At 39.8% G+C, this 20799-nt stretch overlaps 1 protein-coding gene across 1 annotated transcript; it reads left to right on the top strand.

Annotated features, from left to right (window-relative positions):
* The first annotated feature begins 794 nt into the window (after window positions 1-794).
* Window positions 795-20494, top strand: mccc2 (methylcrotonyl-CoA carboxylase subunit 2). The gene is made up of 17 exons (XM_047592746.1): window positions 795-1019; window positions 2295-2361; window positions 2691-2775; window positions 3020-3121; window positions 3245-3372; window positions 4944-5056; window positions 5946-6059; window positions 6266-6330; window positions 6594-6693; window positions 6793-6888; window positions 8207-8279; window positions 9256-9332; window positions 11451-11517; window positions 12256-12412; window positions 14519-14633; window positions 17514-17599; window positions 20076-20494. The coding sequence occupies exons 1-17, from the start codon at window positions 888-890 to the stop codon at window positions 20191-20193; spliced, it is 1695 nt and encodes a 564-aa protein (XP_047448702.1). The 5' UTR covers window positions 795-887; the 3' UTR covers window positions 20194-20494.
* The last annotated feature ends 305 nt before the right edge of the window (window positions 20495-20799 follow it).

Raw genomic sequence — 20799 nt, 5'->3', positions numbered from 1 at the left:
TTTGATATGTGATGCTCTTGCTTTCCTCAAATTCAGCTCCATGTCTCTGAGGCTAAAGTAGAAACGTAATTTTCCCAAGGCAGTAATGTACTTACACCTCAAGAAAACAATGAGTCTCTGACACTGTTGCTATTGAAAATGTCTGAGAAATACTGCGATGCATGTGTACATATTCTTGATGCACTTTAGTCACAGTAATAAAGAAAAGTGATTGCTACGTTGAATGTGCCTTGCTGGACAACTCTAGGAAAACCTCTTTTCATAACTGATATAACCAGGCTCTTCCGGTAGGAACCTGGTCTGAAGAAATACGGCTTTAAAAACATTTATTTAATTTAATTTAATTTAAATGAAAGCACCGGGGTCAATTTAATAACCCATTGATTTAAATTAAATTGGTTATTTATATGCCTGTAAAATGATTACATTCGCCTTGAACATAAATTAATTTTGGTTCATGACTATCTTACATTTACTCATGTACTTGTTTTCTGGTGCGTTTTTTAATCCTTGTTTGATCTCTTTTAAAGCACCTGTGAGGTAAAGTGCTGTATAAATAAAGTACATTTACATTTTACATGTAAATTTCCCCAGAATAAATAAATAAAGTCAATGCATTTTTAGATAAATAATTGCAGGATGATGAACTAACTAAATCTACCTCGTTTCAAAAAGTTTATTTAGTAAGTTGAATAATATTAGAGTCTTATAATAATTGTTTTTCTGCAGTCCTACAAAATGTTCTGCACACACATGAGGTGAACGGCAGGTGGCGACGTGGGTCTTTGCGGCCGGTCACAATAACCACAGAAGAAGAAGAACACTGCTGGGTTAGCTAGCAAGCTAGCTTGCAAATTCCTCGTTTAGTCAGTCCCCCCAGCATCAAAATGCTTCTGCAGAATGTCAGACCGTGGCTGCTTCGTTGCAGGACTCTGCCGCTGGCTTGCACAAGAACTTATTACGCCGATAAAGTAGCTCGACTCGGCTCTCAGCCTGATAAACAGTCTCCTGAATATCAGGTAGGTTAGCTTGTTGCTAACGTCTTGCTAGCCAAACTTCAGGTCGCTGCTAATGTCAGTGTCACCCGTTCATTTGGTTGAGGCGGCTCTCACCTGAAAAAAAAATGTTTTAAAAAAAACACTTTAAAGTACACAAATGTTGAAAAGCATGTAGGCAATTATTTAGCATTTGCAGACGCTAATGTTAGAGGTCAAAACCCTCAGAAGCTAATGTTTTAGCAACACGACTGTGGTGATTTATTGCAAAACCAGTATAACATAAAAGTAAAAATAGTGAATTACGTAAAGGACAAAATCTACCATAAATGTCATCAGATTTAACGTCCAACAATCTTTAGCTACTTGGAGCATTGCTTAACTATGATTAAAACGTTTTGCATATAATGTGCGATTTATAATTGTTTCTCTATTATTCATGTATCTTCCTGCAGTGTCAGCTTTAAATTACAATTCAATCACCTCAAACAGGGTCAAATGCTTTACTGTCAAACTACTGTGTCGCAAAACTATCATTTGGTTTAAAAAAGAAAGAAAAGAAATTGTATTTAAATGAGAAAATGAGGTAGGAACAATAAGAAAAGATATGAAGGTCAATACAGATAAGAGACAACATCATTCTGTCCTTTGTCTCCTTTTGGACTGAACAGACGCCCCCTCCCAGTGCAAACGTGTCCTTGTTAAAATACTATGTTTAAACCACATACTTTCTACTGTTGTGCTAATTTATTTTTGTCATGTTATCATAGACAAACAAAACAAAAACAAAAATGGGCTAAATGACTTTAAATACGGTGCATCAGTAATTTTGGTTGTGTCCAAGCAATTCATCCTCAGTGATTCATCACCAACAAACACCACTAGATGGCACAGCAGACACATGCTTTTGCATGTCAACTGCTTGCAAAGACTTGCAAAGACTTGCAAGCAGATGTGTCCACTATTAAAGTGGTGGAGCCATGTTCTTGTTCTTTTTCCTTTCCTTTAGTCAAATGCAGTTTGATGGTATAGTTGAGGACATAAGACACGTCAACTCATTTAGTTCCACGAATAACAGCATTTTTGCCTGAATGATGTTTTAATTAAAAGTGAATTAATTGGTTTTGTGTATTAATACATGATGTAATCTTGTAATTTACCTCGTTGGATTAAGTTATAACATTCTGCTATCGCTTTCCAAACGTGGCACCTGTGTGTGTGTGTCACAGCCGGGGATGAGTAGAAATCATGCGACGTGCCGAGACAAACCAAGGTCGATGTACTTTTGTTGTTTTTCAGGAGAACTATGAGCGAATGAAAATTCTTGCAGATGAACTGAAAAGCCGGACAGAGAAGATTAAATTGGGTAGGCGTGTGCACGCAGCACTTCACACACAACTGTAGAGATATATTTATCACTTTTCATTTTAATTCCAGCGGTGAAAATTACTCTCCGAGTTCAGGCAATTTGGGTGATGTGCCACATCTACTTGTGCCACAGTAGATGATTCACACTTGTCTAATAACCTTGACTAGATCGCTGTGTGTAGATACGAAATGTTGGATTTCTGTCTGTTGATGCGTTTCTGCACTTTGACACATTTTAGTAGGATAAAATAAAAAATATCAACTCTCGACTGTCAGAGTATTGGCATTTAACAAAATTAACATGTTGTTTATATTTTATTAATCCAGGCGGGGGAGAAAAAGCAAGAAGACTCCATACTTCTCGTGGAAAATTGTTGCCTAGGGAGCGCATAGACCGACTGCTGGATCCGGGGTACTCTCATCTACATTCTGTCTTTGATTTTTCACAGAATCAAAGGAGTGATGGCTGCATAAAATGTGTTGTTTTACCTTCATACTCAAACCCTGGTGCAGGTATTTCTAATGTCTGATGATGAACACACTTCCCTGTGCGCTGAGAAAGGAAGACAACAAAGACGACAGTTCTGGAAAGATTAATGTGCATTGCTACTCTACATTTATAATAACTTAATTGCATCGATTTTCTTCATCTACAGAACTCCATTTTTGGAATTCTCCCAATTTGCTGCGTATGAATTGTATGGAAAGGAGGAAGTTCCAGCAGGCGGTATAATTACAGGGATTGGCCGGGTCTCTGGGTAAGTGCCTTGAATATTTCTGACATTTAAGAGGTTGTTTGACATTATTATGTTTAAATGAATAAATAATTAGTTAAACTCACTCGCACATTTCTAATCTACACTTTTTGCATTTTATTTTAGGGTAGAGTGTGTTATTGTTGCAAATGATGCCACTGTCAAAGGAGGGACGTACTACCCAATTACAGTGAAGAAGCACCTTCGTGCACAAGAAATAGCCCAGCAGAACCACTTGCCATGCATTTACTTGGGTGAGTATTTTCTGTATTTGTTGCAATAAGAAACATTTACCTACAAAAGGGATTAAACATCCCTGTCAGCACCTTAACAAAACATAGTAATAAACACTCACCGGCCACTTTATTAGGTACACCTTGCTAGTAAAAGGTTGGACCCCCTTTTGACTTCAGAACTGCCTTAATTCTTGGTGTCATACTTTCAACAAGGCGTTGGAAACATTCCTCAGAGAATTTTGGTCCATATTGACATGACAGCATCACACAGTTGCTGCAGATTTGTCGGCTCCACATCTGTGATGAGAATCTCCCGTTCCACCACATCCCAAAGGTGAAATATTGGATTGAGATCTGGTGACTGTGGCCATTGCAGTAAAGTGAACTCATTGTCATGTTCAAGAAACCAGTTTGAGATGATGAGCTTTGTGACATTATCCTGCTGGAAGTAGCCGTCAGAAGATGGTCCACTGTGGTCATAAAGGGATGGACATGGTCAGCAACAATACTTTAAACTATGCTCAGTTTGTGAGTTTGCCAAAGTGTGGCAAGAAAATATCGCCCACACTATTACACCACCACCAGCAGCCTGAACCGTTGATACAAGGCAGGATGGATCCATGCTTTCATATTGTTTACACCAAATTCTGACCCTGAAATCCGAATGTTGCAGCTGAAATCGAGTCTCGTCAGACCAGGCCACGTTTTTCCAGTCTTCTATTGTCCAGTGTTGTTGAGCCTGTGTGAACTGTAGTCTCAGTTTCCTGTTCTTAGCTGACAGGTTTGGCACCCGGTGTGGTCTTCTGCTGCTGTGGCCCATCTTCTTCAAGGTTGGACGTGTTGTGCGTTCAGAGATGGTATTCTACATTCCATGGTTGTAACCAGTGGTTATTTGAGTTACTGTTGCCTTTCTATCACATCCAACCAGTCTGTCCATTCTCCTCTGACCTCTCACATCAACAACTGCCGCTCACTGGATATTTTCTCTTTTTCAGACCATTCTCTGTAAACCCTAGAGATGGTTGTGAGCGAAAATCCCAGTAGATCAGCAGTTTCTGAAATATTAAGACCAGCCTGTCTGGCACCAACAACCACACCACATTCAAAGTAACTTAAATCCCCTTTCTTCCTCATTCTGATGCTCGGTTTAAACTTCAGCGAGTTGTCTTGATCACCTCTACATGCCTAAATGCATTGAATTGCAGCCATGTGATTGGCTGATTAGCTATTTTTTGTTAACAAGCAATCAAACAGGTGTGCCTAATAAACTGGCCAGTGAGTGTATATCTGGATGTCCCGTTGGATAATTAGAAGATCCGTATTTCAGCACCTTCGTAAAAGGACCATATTAAACTTTCACAGTCATTTACTAAATTCAGCAATTTGGTCAGCTGAGTCTTCTCTCCAAGAGCCCTGTGGGAAAAATCCTCGCAGTAATTTTGGCAGTGTGTAGACTTGGGACATCCCAGAAGGCTTTGGCTGAGAGCTGCAGGCTGCAGGAGAGTCTGAGTGTGTAATATAGCCAGAGGGGGGATGTTAATATTAATAAATGAGTTCTCAGAATATGCTGATGTTCTGATCCTCTTCAGTGGATTCTGGAGGAGCCAATCTACCCAGACAGGCCGACGTATTTCCAGACAGAGATCACTTTGGGCGTATTTTCTACAACCAGGCCAGGCTGTCCTCAGAGGGGATTGCACAGGTGAGGAGAACATTGTATTTCAACGTGTTTCACTCTAATTAAGATGCGTGACAGCCGCATGACGAGGGGCCTTAACCTCCATCTTTTATCACGTCCTGTTTGTTGTTATCTCGGGCGTCCTTGCACCTGAAAACAAAAAGCTGTTTGGCTGACAGCTGATAAATGTAATGGGTAGATGTTCTCATGTGATAAACAGCTGAATATATTCTTCACCACTCTTGAGTGTTCGTTTCCTCATAGGAACTTTGCCTCCTCAGTTAATCACAATTGCACTTTTATTGGGACTTTTTATTGTTATGTTTATCACAATCAATGTTGCTGTTAATCATAATGACAATTTGAAAGATATAATGTCGAAGTTACTTCCAAAGATTGGGTCTTCGTGCAAAGTTTGACATCCATGTTTTTTTGAAGTCCTCCTCCACTCACAGACGTGCTTCGGTTATTTGCTTTTTCTCTCGCCTGCTTGACACTCACTGTGTGGAAGGTCGTGTGTGCATATAAATCTCGAAGGCTGTTTTTTGCAGAAAGAGGAAAGTTTCTCAGACCCTGAATATGTGTTCGGGTCAGCGTAGCTTGTCTTGGATGCTTGACCTTCACTGTGCACAATGCTGGATGATTGGACTTTGCCACTGGAAGGATCTTTTTCTAATCGCTCTGCTCAAAATCTAAAGTTTCTCTGGGGACGCATAAAACCGCAGCTAAAAAGAGACGTGCACCTACAACTAGTTTGGAAGCCAGTTCTGCATCTCAAAGCCGCCTCCTACAGTTTTCAAGCAGTCGCAACTAAACTTTTATCAGGAAAAAGCAAACAAGAGCACGCTTTGAGCGGACTGAGAGAGGTTGGTTTAATATACGTGTTTGTGACTCGTTTTCATCACTCTTCAAGGTTGCTGTTGTGATGGGTTCATGCACGGCCGGGGGAGCGTATGTGCCAGCCATGGCAGACGAGAGCATCATTGTGCGGAAGCAAGGGACCATTTTTCTCGGAGGACCTCCACTGGTTTGATAATTTCTCACTATGCTAAATTATATGACCACTGAATGAATATGAATAACGGTAATAAAGAGTCCGGCAGGGTCGTATACCGAGGCTCTGGATCGAGTAGATAAATAATTTCTCCCATGCACACAAGCGAAAGAATGTTTTTGCACGGATAATATTTCTGTTGCATTTAGTTGAGAATCTCTGCGCCTGGGTTTTCTTAGGTCAAAGCTGCCACTGGGGAAGAAGTTTCTGCAGAGGACCTTGGTGGTGCTGATCTACACTGCAAGTATGAATGAATGTTTTTTTTTGGGTTGAGACACAAAATAGACATTTGATTTTCATTTTATACAGATCATTATTATTATTATATAATAATATAATTATTCATCACTATATAACACAACAAATATATTTGTTTATTTAGCACCAGTGTATTTTTTTATATTTTTTTATTTTGCATTATCAAAACATCTGCTCTAATAGCCCCCTGATGATTTGTGTGCTGTATTATTTTTTTACTCACGGATTGATTTGTTGTTTATTTGACAGAAAATCCGGCGTGACGGACCACTACGCTTTAGACGATAACCACGCGCTCCATTTAGCCAGAAAGACAGTGCGCAGCCTCAACTACAGGAAAAACATCGAGGTCATTCCAGTTGATTATAATCAGTAACAACTACATTCAAGCCGTTGTGTCTGCGCTCTGTGTCGATGCACAATTCATTATGTGTTTTTTTTTTTCCAGGTTACTACGGAACCTACTGAACCTCCTCTCTACCCTTCAGACGAACTCTATGGGATAGTGGGGGATAACCTGAAACGCAATTTTGATGTCAGAGAGGTATTTGTCTGACTCAGCACAGTGCACAGCTAAAAGTTTCTCAGCAGATTTTCACGCAGGTCGACAAAAAACACAAACAAAACAGAAATATTACACTTGTGTGTTTACGAAAATTAATCATTTGCAAATATAGTTGCAAAAATATGTGTTTTTAGTATTTGCTAGGACCACCGCCTTTTTGGGTTCCTGCACCCTGTGCACATTTTTGATCTCTCTGGAGGGCGTTGGGGGTTCTTTGTGCAACTTTGCTTATCATCTTCTTCTTTGTTTGTTTGTAACATTAGATTAATTTTAAGTGTTAACCTGAACGTGAAAGTTAATGAGTTTCCACAACGCTTTCCTGCAGATGTTTGACAATAAGAGCATTATTAAGAAATTCATAGTGCATGTTCACTGAAACAGTACTGACTTCGTAATTTGAAACAGATGCAGATCATGTTAAGTTATTAACAGCACAATGCAACCGTACAGTTAATTACACTAGTGAAACAGATGTAATTAGAGAAAAAAGTCATGTTACCCTCCGTAGCTGAGGTAGATAAAGGTCTCGGTCACATTTGAGGAAAATAATCTTATTCCTATATTTCTATAAATCTGCTGATGTTTTGTGTAATTTTTATGCGTAAATGTAAAAAATCGTGAGCGATGCAAACACTTGTGACACATGAACATGTGAGTGCTCTTAGAAACACTTAATGCACCGTGGGAGTGTGTACTGTAATGGTTCATTTGAAATCATTCTTTAGCTCCACTCAGACTGTTAATTAGGCCGCGCACACTTATAACAATGTCATTAATTAAATTGTTGTTGATTTGTTCTAGGATTCATGTCAGAAATAGTGATTTATAGATGTTTTGTACACTCGCTGCTGTTTTATCCAAAGGATTTGTGAATGAACCAAACAGACCGGGCTTTCTTCTGGTTCAGCATACACTCTAAACATTGTCAGGTTCCTCTGTCTGGAGTCGATATTGGGTGGCTGACATCAATCACTTTGTTTTTCGCTGTCTGGCAGGGCCTGTCAGATGTTCTCATTTAGTTTAAAGCCTGTGTCTTTGATTCTTGATGTAAAACCCAGGGGCAAGAATTACTGCTAACTGTGGAGATGCCAGAGTGTTTTGTAGTGTAGAACAGTATTGGCAGTCCATTTAGGTTACAAGATCAACTGAGTGCACCCTGTTTACAGGAGTTTCTCAACTGTGATAGCCTTCTCAACATAGGACGCCCGTAAATAATTCAAATGCAGTCACTTAAATAAAACTTGTTTTAGTTTTATCTGCGTACAGGCTTTTGTAACTTCCTAACATCTGATTGCAGGTCATTGCCAGAATTGTGGACGGTAGTAAATTTGATGAGTTCAAGGCATTCTACGGAGACACACTCGTCACAGGTATCATCTTTTTTCTTTTTTTTTTTTAATTTCTGCAACACAATAATTAATGCTGTGTCTTGTCTCGATTCTACGGAAGCCCTGAGCGGCCATGCATATTATTTCCTCCGTTTTCACGCGATAAAGAGCTAATTCGAGCGAGTTCCATCATGTTTAGGGATGAGAAGATACCGACTGACACTGATGCCATCATAAATTCTGCTTATCGATGCGATTCTTTATCGATTTCCTCATCAATTCATCCTGCTAATCTTTCATCTAGAAATAGTAGGCATTGGTGGTCTTGTGGAAACTACAGATATTTTATTGAGTTTATAATCAAGATATAAGAGCTTGTGTAAGTAAACAAATAGGAAATTGGTCAGTGGATCCTCACTAGTTCTGATCTGCTGAGACTTAGCAGCAGCTGCACTCATTGACTCATTGAGATTGTTGAACATTTGGCATCTCGCTATTTAAGTCAATGTGTCATCCACAAATGCTTCAGCGTGTTGGTAGTGTTGCCGCCCTTCTTGGAATTACAGCCCCGTCAAGTGAACTGAAGCTACACTTTTGACTGTTTCAGTCTCTCTGCCATCGTGTCTTCCTTGTCGTCAGGTGATTCTTCTTCTTCTTCTTCTCTCGTTTTATGGATGTTGGCAAACAACTTTTAGGTGCATTAGTGCCACCGTCTGGATAGGACTTAACACTATAATTTGGCAAATAATAGCCTACTGTAATAGGTCTGCTCTAAGGTGAGCCGTTTGTTTTGTGCTTTAACGTTTGCTAGGTAACGATTACGTTTCTGGAGATCTCGAGAGAACAAAGCTTTGTTTTCTCAAGATAAGGAAATAAATGACTCAAGATCTCGAGGAAACGCAGGAAATTAACTCGTTATCACGGGACAACTTAGGAAATACGAATGTATGGCTGCTTACGCCTTCCGTACTATTATACCAACCGCCTCAATTGTATTTCCGACCTGTGCCTGCCGCAGGTTTTTCGAGAATATTCGGCTACCCCGTCGGAATCATCGGAAACAACGGAGTCTTGTTTTCGGAGTCCGCGAAAAAGGTAAGCGTCCTCTGTCCTGGCCGACGAAGTCGGCGGTGGCGCCGAGTGTTCCCCGAAGAATAAATAAATACGCACCACAGGCTACACCTGCGTCTGAGCCCCGTGATCATGTTGAATTATCAGAAGAGTGAGCTGGTTACGAGCCTCTCAGAATGTCAAGGATTTTAAACACAATACCGAAGCAGTTCAGATTGTATTCTCCACAGAGATTTGCTGCATGCATCTCTGAATACCAATATCTCTCTCTTGAGGGAGCTTTAGTCTTTGTAGGTGGTTTGTGCTGACCCTCCACAGTGGAGGTGCTCAGCTTCTCTGTTACAATGAGCTCTCAAATTGCGCTGTATCGTCTCATGAGTACTCTGATGAATGGCATTGTAATAACATAGCATTTAGAAACCATGGACAAGGGACAATCATCATTTTCATTCAATATAATTCACTTAATTTGCAAGCCAATTGGCTGTGAACAGAGCTGAACTTTACACAGGCTTGGGGGGGGGGGGGATGAGGAGCCGAATTTGTCATTACAGACTCATAAGTTTTTCCAAACACGTTTTGGATTCGATTACAAGCTTGACCAGGGAGAAAAAAAAATATATATTTCTTCGATTCGAGGTCTCAACATGACAGTATAAGCTATCTCATCAGTGTAATTACTGCCAGAAGGGGGACTGACAAAGTGCTCCAGACAGACACAGATGTGGAACAGACATGCTCACGGAGCATATTCAAGAAAAATCAATACAGCACCTGCATTTTCGTGATGTGTCTTTGAGGCACGCTGTCATCACTTAAGACAGGCCCGGGCTTCTATTATGCTAACTGTTAAAAGCTTTTCCCCAGGTATTTGTGTTGGTGAAAGGTAGAGGTAACAGAGAAAAGATTAGATTTGTGTTGCGCGCACACATTCAGGAGCGAAAACCGACGAATCACTTCTCGCCGAGTGACAGTTTCTAACAGGCAGTCGTCTTTCATATTGTTTCCAACTTCTGTTTACACTTTGCAATCCGAGGCTGCTGCTTGAGTGAAAGACAGCCAGCAGAGGTAGCTCCAAAAAAAAAAAATGAAAAAGAAAACACCTGAGTAATTCAGCAACACAAAAGTATATGGAAATGAGTTGTCTCCACACACTGCACAGTCTTTTGTACTTGTTTGCCTGTTCAATAGCTTCTGGCAGCTCTGTGTTGAACAGCGTTTTTTTTTCCTTCTCCTGGCACATCTGAAGGATGTTCAGCTCTTTCATATTCAGGCTGAAATCTCACAAGTACAAAGCCGGTGTGAAGCCACGCGACCTCCCTCTCGGGGTGACTTGTTCCTTGTCTTGGCTTTACGCGTCTCAGATGAAGATGTTGATTGAGGTGAAGCCACCATCTCAGTCGTACGAGATTTTTCTTCCCCCCCCTCTGTCGTCAGATATCAAGCAAACTAATCACCAGGGGGATTCAAAATCAACATTTCTCGCATTATTTTGCAAGAAAAGGGTAGTTTCAGTGAGTCATTGCTACCGCCTCAGGCAGTTCAGTGTGTATACGCTCACCGGACACTTTATTAGGTACACCTTGCTGGTACAAGGTTGGACCCTTTTTTACCTTCAGAACTGCCTTAATTCTTCATGTCATACTTTCAACAAGGTGTTGGAAACATTCCTCAGAGATTTTGGTCCATATTGACATGATAGCAGATTTGTCAACTGCACTTTTATGATGAGAATCTCCCGTTCCACCACGTCCATGCTCGGTTTGAACTTCAGCAAGTTGTTTTGATCAACTCTACATGCTTAAATTGCAGCCATGTCATTAGCTGATTAAGTGTTTGTGTTAACAAGCAATTGAATAAGTGTACCTAATAAAGTGGCAAGTCAGTCTGTGTGTGTATGTATCTATGTATATATATTTTTCTCTGTTACAGACTGTCGTTAGTTTTGACATTCCACTTAAATCTCATATTCTTGTTTATTTCTTCAGATACCCAGAGATATAAATCTACACTCTACATCTTCTTATTATTTTTTTTTTATTATTTTAGTCTGTGTCTGTGTCTGTCTTTTTACCCCTGGGCAGTTTGGTCTTCTGTGCTTGTTCTTACATCGACTGAATATTTGAATTTCTTTCTTTAAAGGGGACGCATTTCATCGAATTATGCTGCCAGCGAAACATTCCACTTATTTTCCTGCAAAACATAACAGGTTGGTGACGGCCGCGGCCGAGATTTTCAGACTTTTGGGGATTATTGACAAATGAGATTCTGTTGTGTTAGAAAACAACGAGTGTCAATTCATTCAGTGTTATTGCAAAGTGACATGTGATAACTAGAGACGTGATAATGTCACAATTTAAGTCATAGTCTTGTGACATGATACACCGATCAGCCACAACATTACGACCGGAAAAGCAAATAACATTGACCACCTTGTGACAATTCAGTGGAAACGTTTGGACCTGACATTCATTCATTCATGTGGATGTTACTTAGACATGCACCACCCACCGACACCAGATGGCACACACTCCTTGATGGCAGCAGGATGCAGCCTGGCACAGACACACACACACACACACAAAAAAAAAAAAAAAAACGCTTTAGCAACAACTCAAAAAAACATGAAAAAGTAGTATCTGTGGGATGGTCCACAGAGGCCCCTCCCTAAAACCCATAGGACTCAAAGCCCCCCACTAACAACATCCTGTTTCCAGACACCACAGGACATCCTCAGAAGACCCGTGTCCATCCTCTGATGAGCCACAACTCTTTCGAAGACACAAGGGAGTCATAATGTTATGCCTGATCGGTGTATGTGAATCTCTCCGTGTTACTGTGTTATTTTAACACTCCCCAATTTCCCCCTGAAGATATGAACACAGACTCGCGAAGGCGGAAAAAAAACAAATACCATAGTTTTCTCTCTTCTCCATCTCCATCTCAGGCTTCATGGTGGGTAGAGAGTACGAAGCAGGAGGAATTGCCAAAGATGGAGCCAAGATGGTTACTGCAGTGGCCTGTGCCAATGTGCCCAAGATTACTGTAATCATCGGCGGCTCCTACGGCGCAGGAAATTATGGCATGTGTGGCCGGGCCTACAGGTATGAAGAAGGTTCCCCTCTGTGGGGATGAGTCGTCTGTCGTAATAATAAATACAGCGCCGGTAACGAGCGTAGCTAACAGACTGGCCTTGACCTGTTACCAAACATGAAGCTCATTAGCTGCGTCTGGGTGTAATTTAAGCAAGATGTGCTGCACATGTTGTTCAAATTTGTGGATTAATATGCATCAGATGCCCTTGGATTATTTACATGCAGGTGGAAGTGACCTTTCACAACGGCAGCAAATGAGGCTTTGAGAGTTTTTAAAAAAAAAAAAAAAAACGCTTTTAATGATCTAAACGTATTTACAGTAAGAATATTCATTTTAATTAGAGTTTCCTGACATTTGCTGCCACTCCGGGGTGCTTCGTTAACAGTATCGTTGCCATAGAAATGTTGAGACACCGGGAATTTTTGATTGTGCAGGGCCAAGTACTGACTTTACAGCGTAGCTCTCCTGTAAATAACCAAAGAACTTTTCTTTTGAACAGTGTTTTTATTTATTGTCTTTCCAGAGCAAAGCAAAGTACCAAGTATCAGCATTATTATTGCATGTATGACGCATACTCGTCCTCGCTCTCATATTCAAAGTACAAAATTACAAAGGTTATATCACCATATTAATGTAAAGTGCAAATTGCAACTCAAATCAATGACACTCCGGACATAAATAGACGCGGGATTATGTCAGAAAATATGCCTCCATGTCCTCTAACGTGAGAACATGAATTAGTCAGAATTCTCAGACTGCAGGAGCTTTGCTACATCACTGTTTTTTATAAAGACATTAGATGGTTTACATACGCACCCGTTTTATCTTTTAAGGCAGGACACTACAGGTGAATAAGGTTTTTAACTAATAGATATCACCATGAAACTTCTCCAGATGATTGCTTACATAAATCCCACCTGTAAATATCTGCAGAATGTAGTTAGGATTAAATCTGGATAGTTTGGTTTGTGTAAGCGCTGCTGAGGTGGAGATTTCTGGCTCATTTTGAGAAAACAGCCTTGAAAAAAATCATGTATATTTTAATTGGAAACCACTGTCTCAAAACCAAATATACTCAAATCCTTCAAAACATGATCATATAATCATATCAACATAAATAGCATCAAAATATCAGATTGAAAGTGTGAAAGTGTGAAACGTGAATGATGATCCATTGCTGATCGTCTCCACCTTCGTCTCCTTGTACCAATTTACAGCCAGATGAACTCAGATGAGTCTAACGTCCTCTCTCCTCTCCTTCACCTGTCTTTTCTTTGACTTTTCTTGCCAATTTGAACTGTAATTTTCTTCTTAGAGAAGACTTCATACACAACATTTTTAAATGTCCCACCCAGATAAACTCAGAATATCCGGTCACGTGACACTTTTGAACGAATCACGTTGTCAGAAATCAACACCGATAAAAAGGATATGACCATATTTGGACCCGACAGACTTCTGCAGCAGACAAAGAGCTTCACAATGGTAGCTCATAGTAGAGACGAGGCTCACAGAACTACGAGCTGGCTTAGAAAGCTGACTTGTAGTGAATTTAGGACTAAATCAGAGGTGCAACTTAGACAAAGTGTAGTGGAAACGAACACCTCACTGTGCATTTTGACTGTATTTTTTAAACTAATTTGATAGAAGACATGTTAATGAAGCAAAATAGGAGAAAATCTCAAAACTGATCAATGTGTGCCACAGGTTATTCTCTCTATTGACATACACTGCACCATACACTTAATCCAAGCTGCTAATGTAGAAACTGAAACTGTTTTCCAGCTCAGAGCTATTTAGATCTGTTGGATATATACGTAACACAATCATGCTGGGATCTAGTTGTAACCAAAGAACTTTTTGTTCTGACGCGGTTCATCAGCTTTGCCATCATCTTCCTCTGGAGAAACAAAAGGGATTTACACAACAGTTCTTCCTTACATGTGCAGCACGGTTCATCAAAACCCATAAAAAGACCTTGATGTAAAACCAGAGGAGTTGATCGTTTTGCTGCTGCAGGTCCCCCCCCTCCCCTTTTAGTTTATTTTGTGATTTAGGAAACTGTTCTGGCTCGGTGAACACAGTCAAATTGACACCGTTTCTCATCCCCGCAGCCCCCGGTTCCTGTACATGTGGCCAAATTCCCGGATCTCGGTAATGGGCGGTGAGCAGGCAGCCACCGTCTTGGCTACCATCACTAAAGATCAGAGGGCACGCGAGGGAAAGGAGGTAATTATTCACATTAATCAGCCCATCTGCGCTTCGGCGCAAAGAAGGATCTGCTGCCAGAAGCATAAACATTATGAAAGACACTTTTCTTTCAGTAATGGTTTGACATGGCAGAATCAAATTATATCACTGTTAAGTGTTGCTGTGATGACTTATATTGGATGGTGCAGTCATTAAATGGCTGTAATTAAACACTGTCAGGTATGCTGTTATTGGTGTATTACCAGTGTATTAATAGCTTTGCCTCAGAGCCTGGGCGACGAGAAGGAAAAGGTAACCACATTTAATTCAATAATGTTTTGAATACATTTAATATAAATGTTTTTATTGTACTTGTCTACAGTGGAACCGAAATTGAGCTATTTGTAGTCGAGCAATTACCACCTGTACATCCACAAAAAAAAAAGAAACACAGCCCTGTGAATGAAGTGATCGTCGCACCTCCTAACGAGCCACAACTGCTAATGACTGACACTTGGAAAATATTTTCGCTCCACTGTGCCTTTAACCGACATACAGCTGCAAGAAGGAGCCTGCGAACCCTTTTGAAAATGCCAGGGTTTCTGCACTGATTGCTCCTCAAACGTGGTCTGATCCTCACACAAACGGTTGATCTTTTCACGTCTTTATTGAGCGCTCTCAGTGCAGCCGGGTATGTAAGTGTATGCGAACCCCGGGGCTAACAGCCTCGCGCTAATTGGAGTCAGGTGTTCACATTGAGGAAGTGAGATTGGGAGTCTGGGTTGTAGAGGTGTCAGCCCAAAATAAAGCCGCACGAGAAGCCTGGCTCTTCTCAAGAGAGACTGTTGGGTGCGACAACTTTCACAACGCGAAGCACGAAGCTGGAACAGGTGACAAAATGTTCCTGAAGGCCACAATTAGACAAAATACTAACCTAGGTGTTTGTAACCTAAGGTGTTAGTAGAAGGATGCAACACAAATGAAACCACCATTCTCCAAAGAATAAACTGCACACAGAAAGTTTGCAAATGACCTGATCTGATGGAGGTTGTTGCCGCTGAAGAGATCACTCATCTTTTATGTCCCACTTCATGACTGATCACTCATCACTGCACTCGATATAGACGTGAGAAATCACATTTCTTGTGTGTTATCGGTTTAGTGAATTCGTGTGACGTAGATGGAACCTGACACACCAGATGTTTTCATATATATATATATATATATATATATATATATATATATATATATATATATATATAAAAAGCCCTCATGAGAGGTCGCCCTTGAAAACTCTTTGGCAAAAGGCAGGCACTTTAAAAATGAACACATATCTGGATGGTGATTGGACAAACTGTGTGTACATCACTGTCCTTCACAAGCTAAACACTATCTATGTAATCTACAGCCTGAGGAGCTTTGAGAGCTCACAAAATGCTGTAGCTACACTACAGGTCAAACGTTTGTACATAAAAAATCATCAGTTTCGCTGGTTTACTTTGCATCAAAATAAACATGATTATTATATAAAGAGTAAGTTATCAGAAGATATTTTAACTGTCAGGTATTTGAGTTTTTCTTTCTTCAAAGTAACCTCCTCTGGCTTTAACAACAGCACGTTGATACGAGGCTTTCATTCTAAAAGGGACATTTGTATGCAGACTCTCAAAAGCCCCAAAGAGTTAAAGTGAATAATGCAAACTGTGTTCTTTTACTTTTTCCACTGAAGTTGTGACTCTGGCAAATCTTCTCGACCCCTAAAACTGAGCCCTTCTTTTCTTTTGCTGACATTTATTCAGCAGTGGTCTGGTAACATCAGTGTACACCTAAAGGAAAATTGAGGAAAATGGTTCATATCAATAAGATCAAAGTCTGATCAGGCAGAAAATACATCCTAAAATACACAAGCTGGTTTTTAAGAAAGGCATTGTGAACAGAAACCTGAAGTTCCTTCCAAACTTTTGGCCTTTTGTAGTGCATGTCGGAGGATGGTGCTTTCCCTAAAACACCCATAGCTGCCAGTCGTTCCTTGCAGGATGCCTCTGCACCTCTGTGGATCAGTGACCAGCGCGTATCTTGAAACCTTGCAGGATGGATTGTGTAGCAATGTAGCAAAATGAATGCAGAGATCTGGGTAGTTGTTCATAAAGGGTTCAAAAATGACTAAATGTTTTATTTAAATGTTAAATAAATGGTTCCAATCAAAAATGGATGAATCGTAATGTTATATAGTTGGTGATATGTTTGTGAGGTTTTTGAGATTTTAGTTTAGAGGTTATATACACCAATCAGCCATAACATTAAAACCACTGACAGGAGAATTAAATTACATTGAACCTGGCCTCCAAAATTCACTAGATCCCAAACTGATCAAGTATCTGTGGGAGGATCCACTTATGTCCCCATAGGACCCCACTAACAACAGGACAGGACGCCCTCAGGAGGACCATGTCCATTCTCTTATGAGTCACAGCTGTTTATTATATTAGGAGGGTGGTCATAATGTTATGCCTGATCTGTGCATACCATTGACCAGTAATTTAAATTTAGAGATGCTCCATGGAAGTAGAACAGTAGGTTTTCGCTGACATTTATTTCACAGGATTCTGTCCCAGTAATGATAATGTGCATAATTTAAGGGATTTTTGTAATATTTTACATAGAGAATAGTCTCAGACCGTTTATATCATCGACCATAGACGAAATCCACTTAAACAGTTCACAGTATATATGATGAGTTCATATCGTCACGAGGACCGGCTCAGTATTTTAAAGCTCAGGAAACTGGTCCTGGAAATGGCCGCGCGCTTTCATGCGCTTTGCATTTCACTGCACCTTCAATTATTCAGACAACCTTTAAAATGCCTTTGGCTGCTCGGGTCCTTATTGACTAATTCCGTTTCCACAATTTATTCACAGTTCACGGCGGAGCAGGAGGCTGCCATGAAGGAGCCCATCGTGAGGCGGTTCGAGGAGGAAGGCAGTCCGTACTTCTCGAGTGCCAGGTGAGCTTCTCTCTTGACACATCGTACGTCTCGGGCAGGTGTATAATGAAATAAAAATAAAGGCCTCGGCGAATGAAGTCTTTAAATGTCCTGGAGTCACAGCAGTCTATTACTGAGAGAAAATTGTATAGCATTACCGGAGCAGAGGTGGGCCAGCAGCAGACCAGCAGTGTGGGCTTCTAATTTATTTCTTTAGATATTTTCTATTAAATGCACGTGATCCTGCTTTTCAAAGAACTGAGACGGCACAGGAAAGGCTCGTCACGCATGGCCAGTGATGCTACGATTTGTCACTATTGTGTTGCTACTCAATTAGATGTCCTGTTGTTTTGCTAATATGAGGCATCTTTTCATTTAGTCCTGTGGCCTGTTTTAATCGTGGGTGTGAAACGTGAACAAATAATCACGTTTGCATATTATAAATATTGAAAGTAGCGCAACAGACCGGGATTTCACAGCATTTTTCTTTGGTTTCATACGGTGAATGTCCTACTTTAAAGAGACAAGTCTTACAATAGAGAAGGTCCAGATAATTGTTGAATTTACTGACCAGTCCTCAATGCCCCATTTAAAACAATTGCTCATTATAATCAGTCTTCCTGTTAGAGTTTACTGGAGTAATGTGAACCCGTAGTTATTAAACCAAAGAGGTCATAATAGTAATGAATCCTCAGAGATGAGAGGATGATTTAACATGTAATCAATTATTGTTTCCTTCTGCAATCAAATAAGGTCTTCTGATATAATAAATAATAGTTGGTCCACGGAGGTACTGCAGGGGTGTTACAAAATCTTTGGTTGATTACACATTTTATATATATATATATATATATATATAATTTTCCCCGCTACATTTAAATTTCTTTAAATACATATTTACATGAATCCAACATATTTTAGTTGGGGGATAAGGGATAGTTTAATATTAAATGCAAAATGATAGAATAATATTCAGAATACCGTATTTTCCGCACCAAGAGTGCAAAAAAAAATGGAAATGTACATATATAAGCCGCAACGGGCTATAAGCCGCTGATATCTACTGAACTGATTAGTTTAACTGAACATAACTGAACTGATCAGTTTCCGAACGGTGCCTGTAACACAAAAGTAAAAATGCTGATGAAACAAAACAGAAAAGTTATTGATTGGTTTATGAAACCACTGAAGTCATCGTCTTCAGTGTCGGAGTTGAACAGCCTCAGAAGAGCTTCCTCACATACCTTTTCTGTGTCTATGTCAGTGTTGCTGTTATCCCGGGTTAAAAGGGGTAAAGCTGGCTGAAAATGATGCTTTTCGCATGCGGCCAGTTATCGCAAAAAAAAATTAAAAATCCACAGAAAAGCCGCATCTTTGCATAAGCCGCATGGTTCAAAGCATGGGAAAAAAAGTATCGGCTTATAGTCCGGAAAATACGGTAATGAAAACAAACTATTAATTCCATTGTTTAGGGTCTAGAAAAAGTGGAATTTTTAGATTTCAAATGTGTAGGATCCCTGGAATCAAGAAAGTATCCAGAAGTGTAATCAAAATTTAAAATTAAAGATTGTCTTGTGGTGTGATCACACAATCCATCCCACTGCATTCTTGTATCACAACGTGTCCGAACTTGTGGCTCAATTAAAGTACTACAGAACATAGATGGCGTAATGTATTTGTGTGCTTGTCACTCTCAAACTCTAGTTTTTGTTTCTACTTCCTGCTTCACTTTCAAGAACGCCGACAAAACCTTTTTACCAAAATTTCACCAAAGACGAATCGTACAAATTCATTTGAAGATGGAGACGGCGGTGGAGAAGTTGCCAGAAATATTAAACGGTGCGTCTTCAGGGTCAGCGTAGGGTGTTAGAAAGCTCACTAAGTGTTGATCACAGATGTATGAACACTTCACAAGGACAAAACAATATTAGACACACTACCACAGTTAGAATTAATCCTTAGATGCCATCTTACTCATTATCTGCTGACTAGACATGTGATAGACAGTTAGATTTTTATATGAAAATCCGAAAAATATTAGTTTAATGTATTTTTTCATATAATTAAAGTCAACTCAACTTTATTTGTGTAGCACTTTAAAAAAGAACCGCTACATAAAAGCATGAGACATAAAACATACAGTAGAAAATAAATATAAAAACTGTAGAAAATAATAATAATAAAAAGTGCAGACATCATGCTGGGTTGAACGCCAAGTTTTTAAAATCAACAATCATATGATATTTAAAAGTCAGAATAATAGAATTATATAATACTAGCACTATAAAATGTTGCTTTCACCATTGTGCTGATAGAAGATGTGTTCCAGCTCTGAAAATAATGAGAAAGATGACAGATGGAGAGAAACGCGCGCACAATCACAACACTGCATTAAAGTAATTGATTATGGACAGGCACACGTTAGCCTCCTATGTTACACAGTGACTGAGGTGTAATGTGCCATCTAATGACGTGAAGCGCTGCATTATTCTTCCAGGCTGTGGGACGACGGGATTATTGATCCAGCTGACACCCGTCTGGTTTTGGGACTGAGCCTCAGCGCGGCGCTCAACGCACCAACGAAGAAGACGCGCTTCGGAGTGTTCAGGATGTAGCGCTCATTTAGTGATGTGTACAGGTGTAGGGCCAGAGTTTCGCTGTATTTATATTAGTAAGTTTGTGTTGTGTCACCAGATTAGGATTAACAAACGACAGAAAAAAATAAAAAAAATATTAAAACCAAGTGAAATCACGTAGATGTGGGTCCTTGAGGATGTGATGACATCATGCTGTGCCTTAACTGTTACTACTCCAATGTAAATTCAACTGTACTTATAAAACCGTTCCCTTTGGTAGATTTTTTTTTTTTTTATCACATGCTGTAAATTAACAATTAAAAAAAAAAGTGAAAATTCAGTGTTGTGTGAGTTTATTTAAATTCAGAACCAGATAATAGTGGAGAACGAGTGAAAACCTTTCTTCTTAAGGGGGCACTGTTTAGCTATGAATATGTGGTTCAGAGAGATGGGGAAAAAAACAGTGCTCCACATTTTTAAGCCAAATACCTTTTAGATAAAACACAGCCGTGTTCCCTCACCAACAGAAGAGATGTTTAAAATTATGTATCCACCACTATGTTACTATTTGTATGTGCGCGTTTATTTGGAGACACTAGTTTCTAATTGTGCAAATATTGTTCTTATAATACACAACAGGATGTG

Source organism: Mugil cephalus, chromosome 8 (genome assembly GCF_022458985.1).
Source record: "Mugil cephalus isolate CIBA_MC_2020 chromosome 8, CIBA_Mcephalus_1.1, whole genome shotgun sequence".
NCBI lineage: Eukaryota > Metazoa > Chordata > Actinopteri > Mugiliformes > Mugilidae > Mugil > Mugil cephalus.
This window is presented reverse-complemented; position numbering and strand designations above follow the sequence as displayed.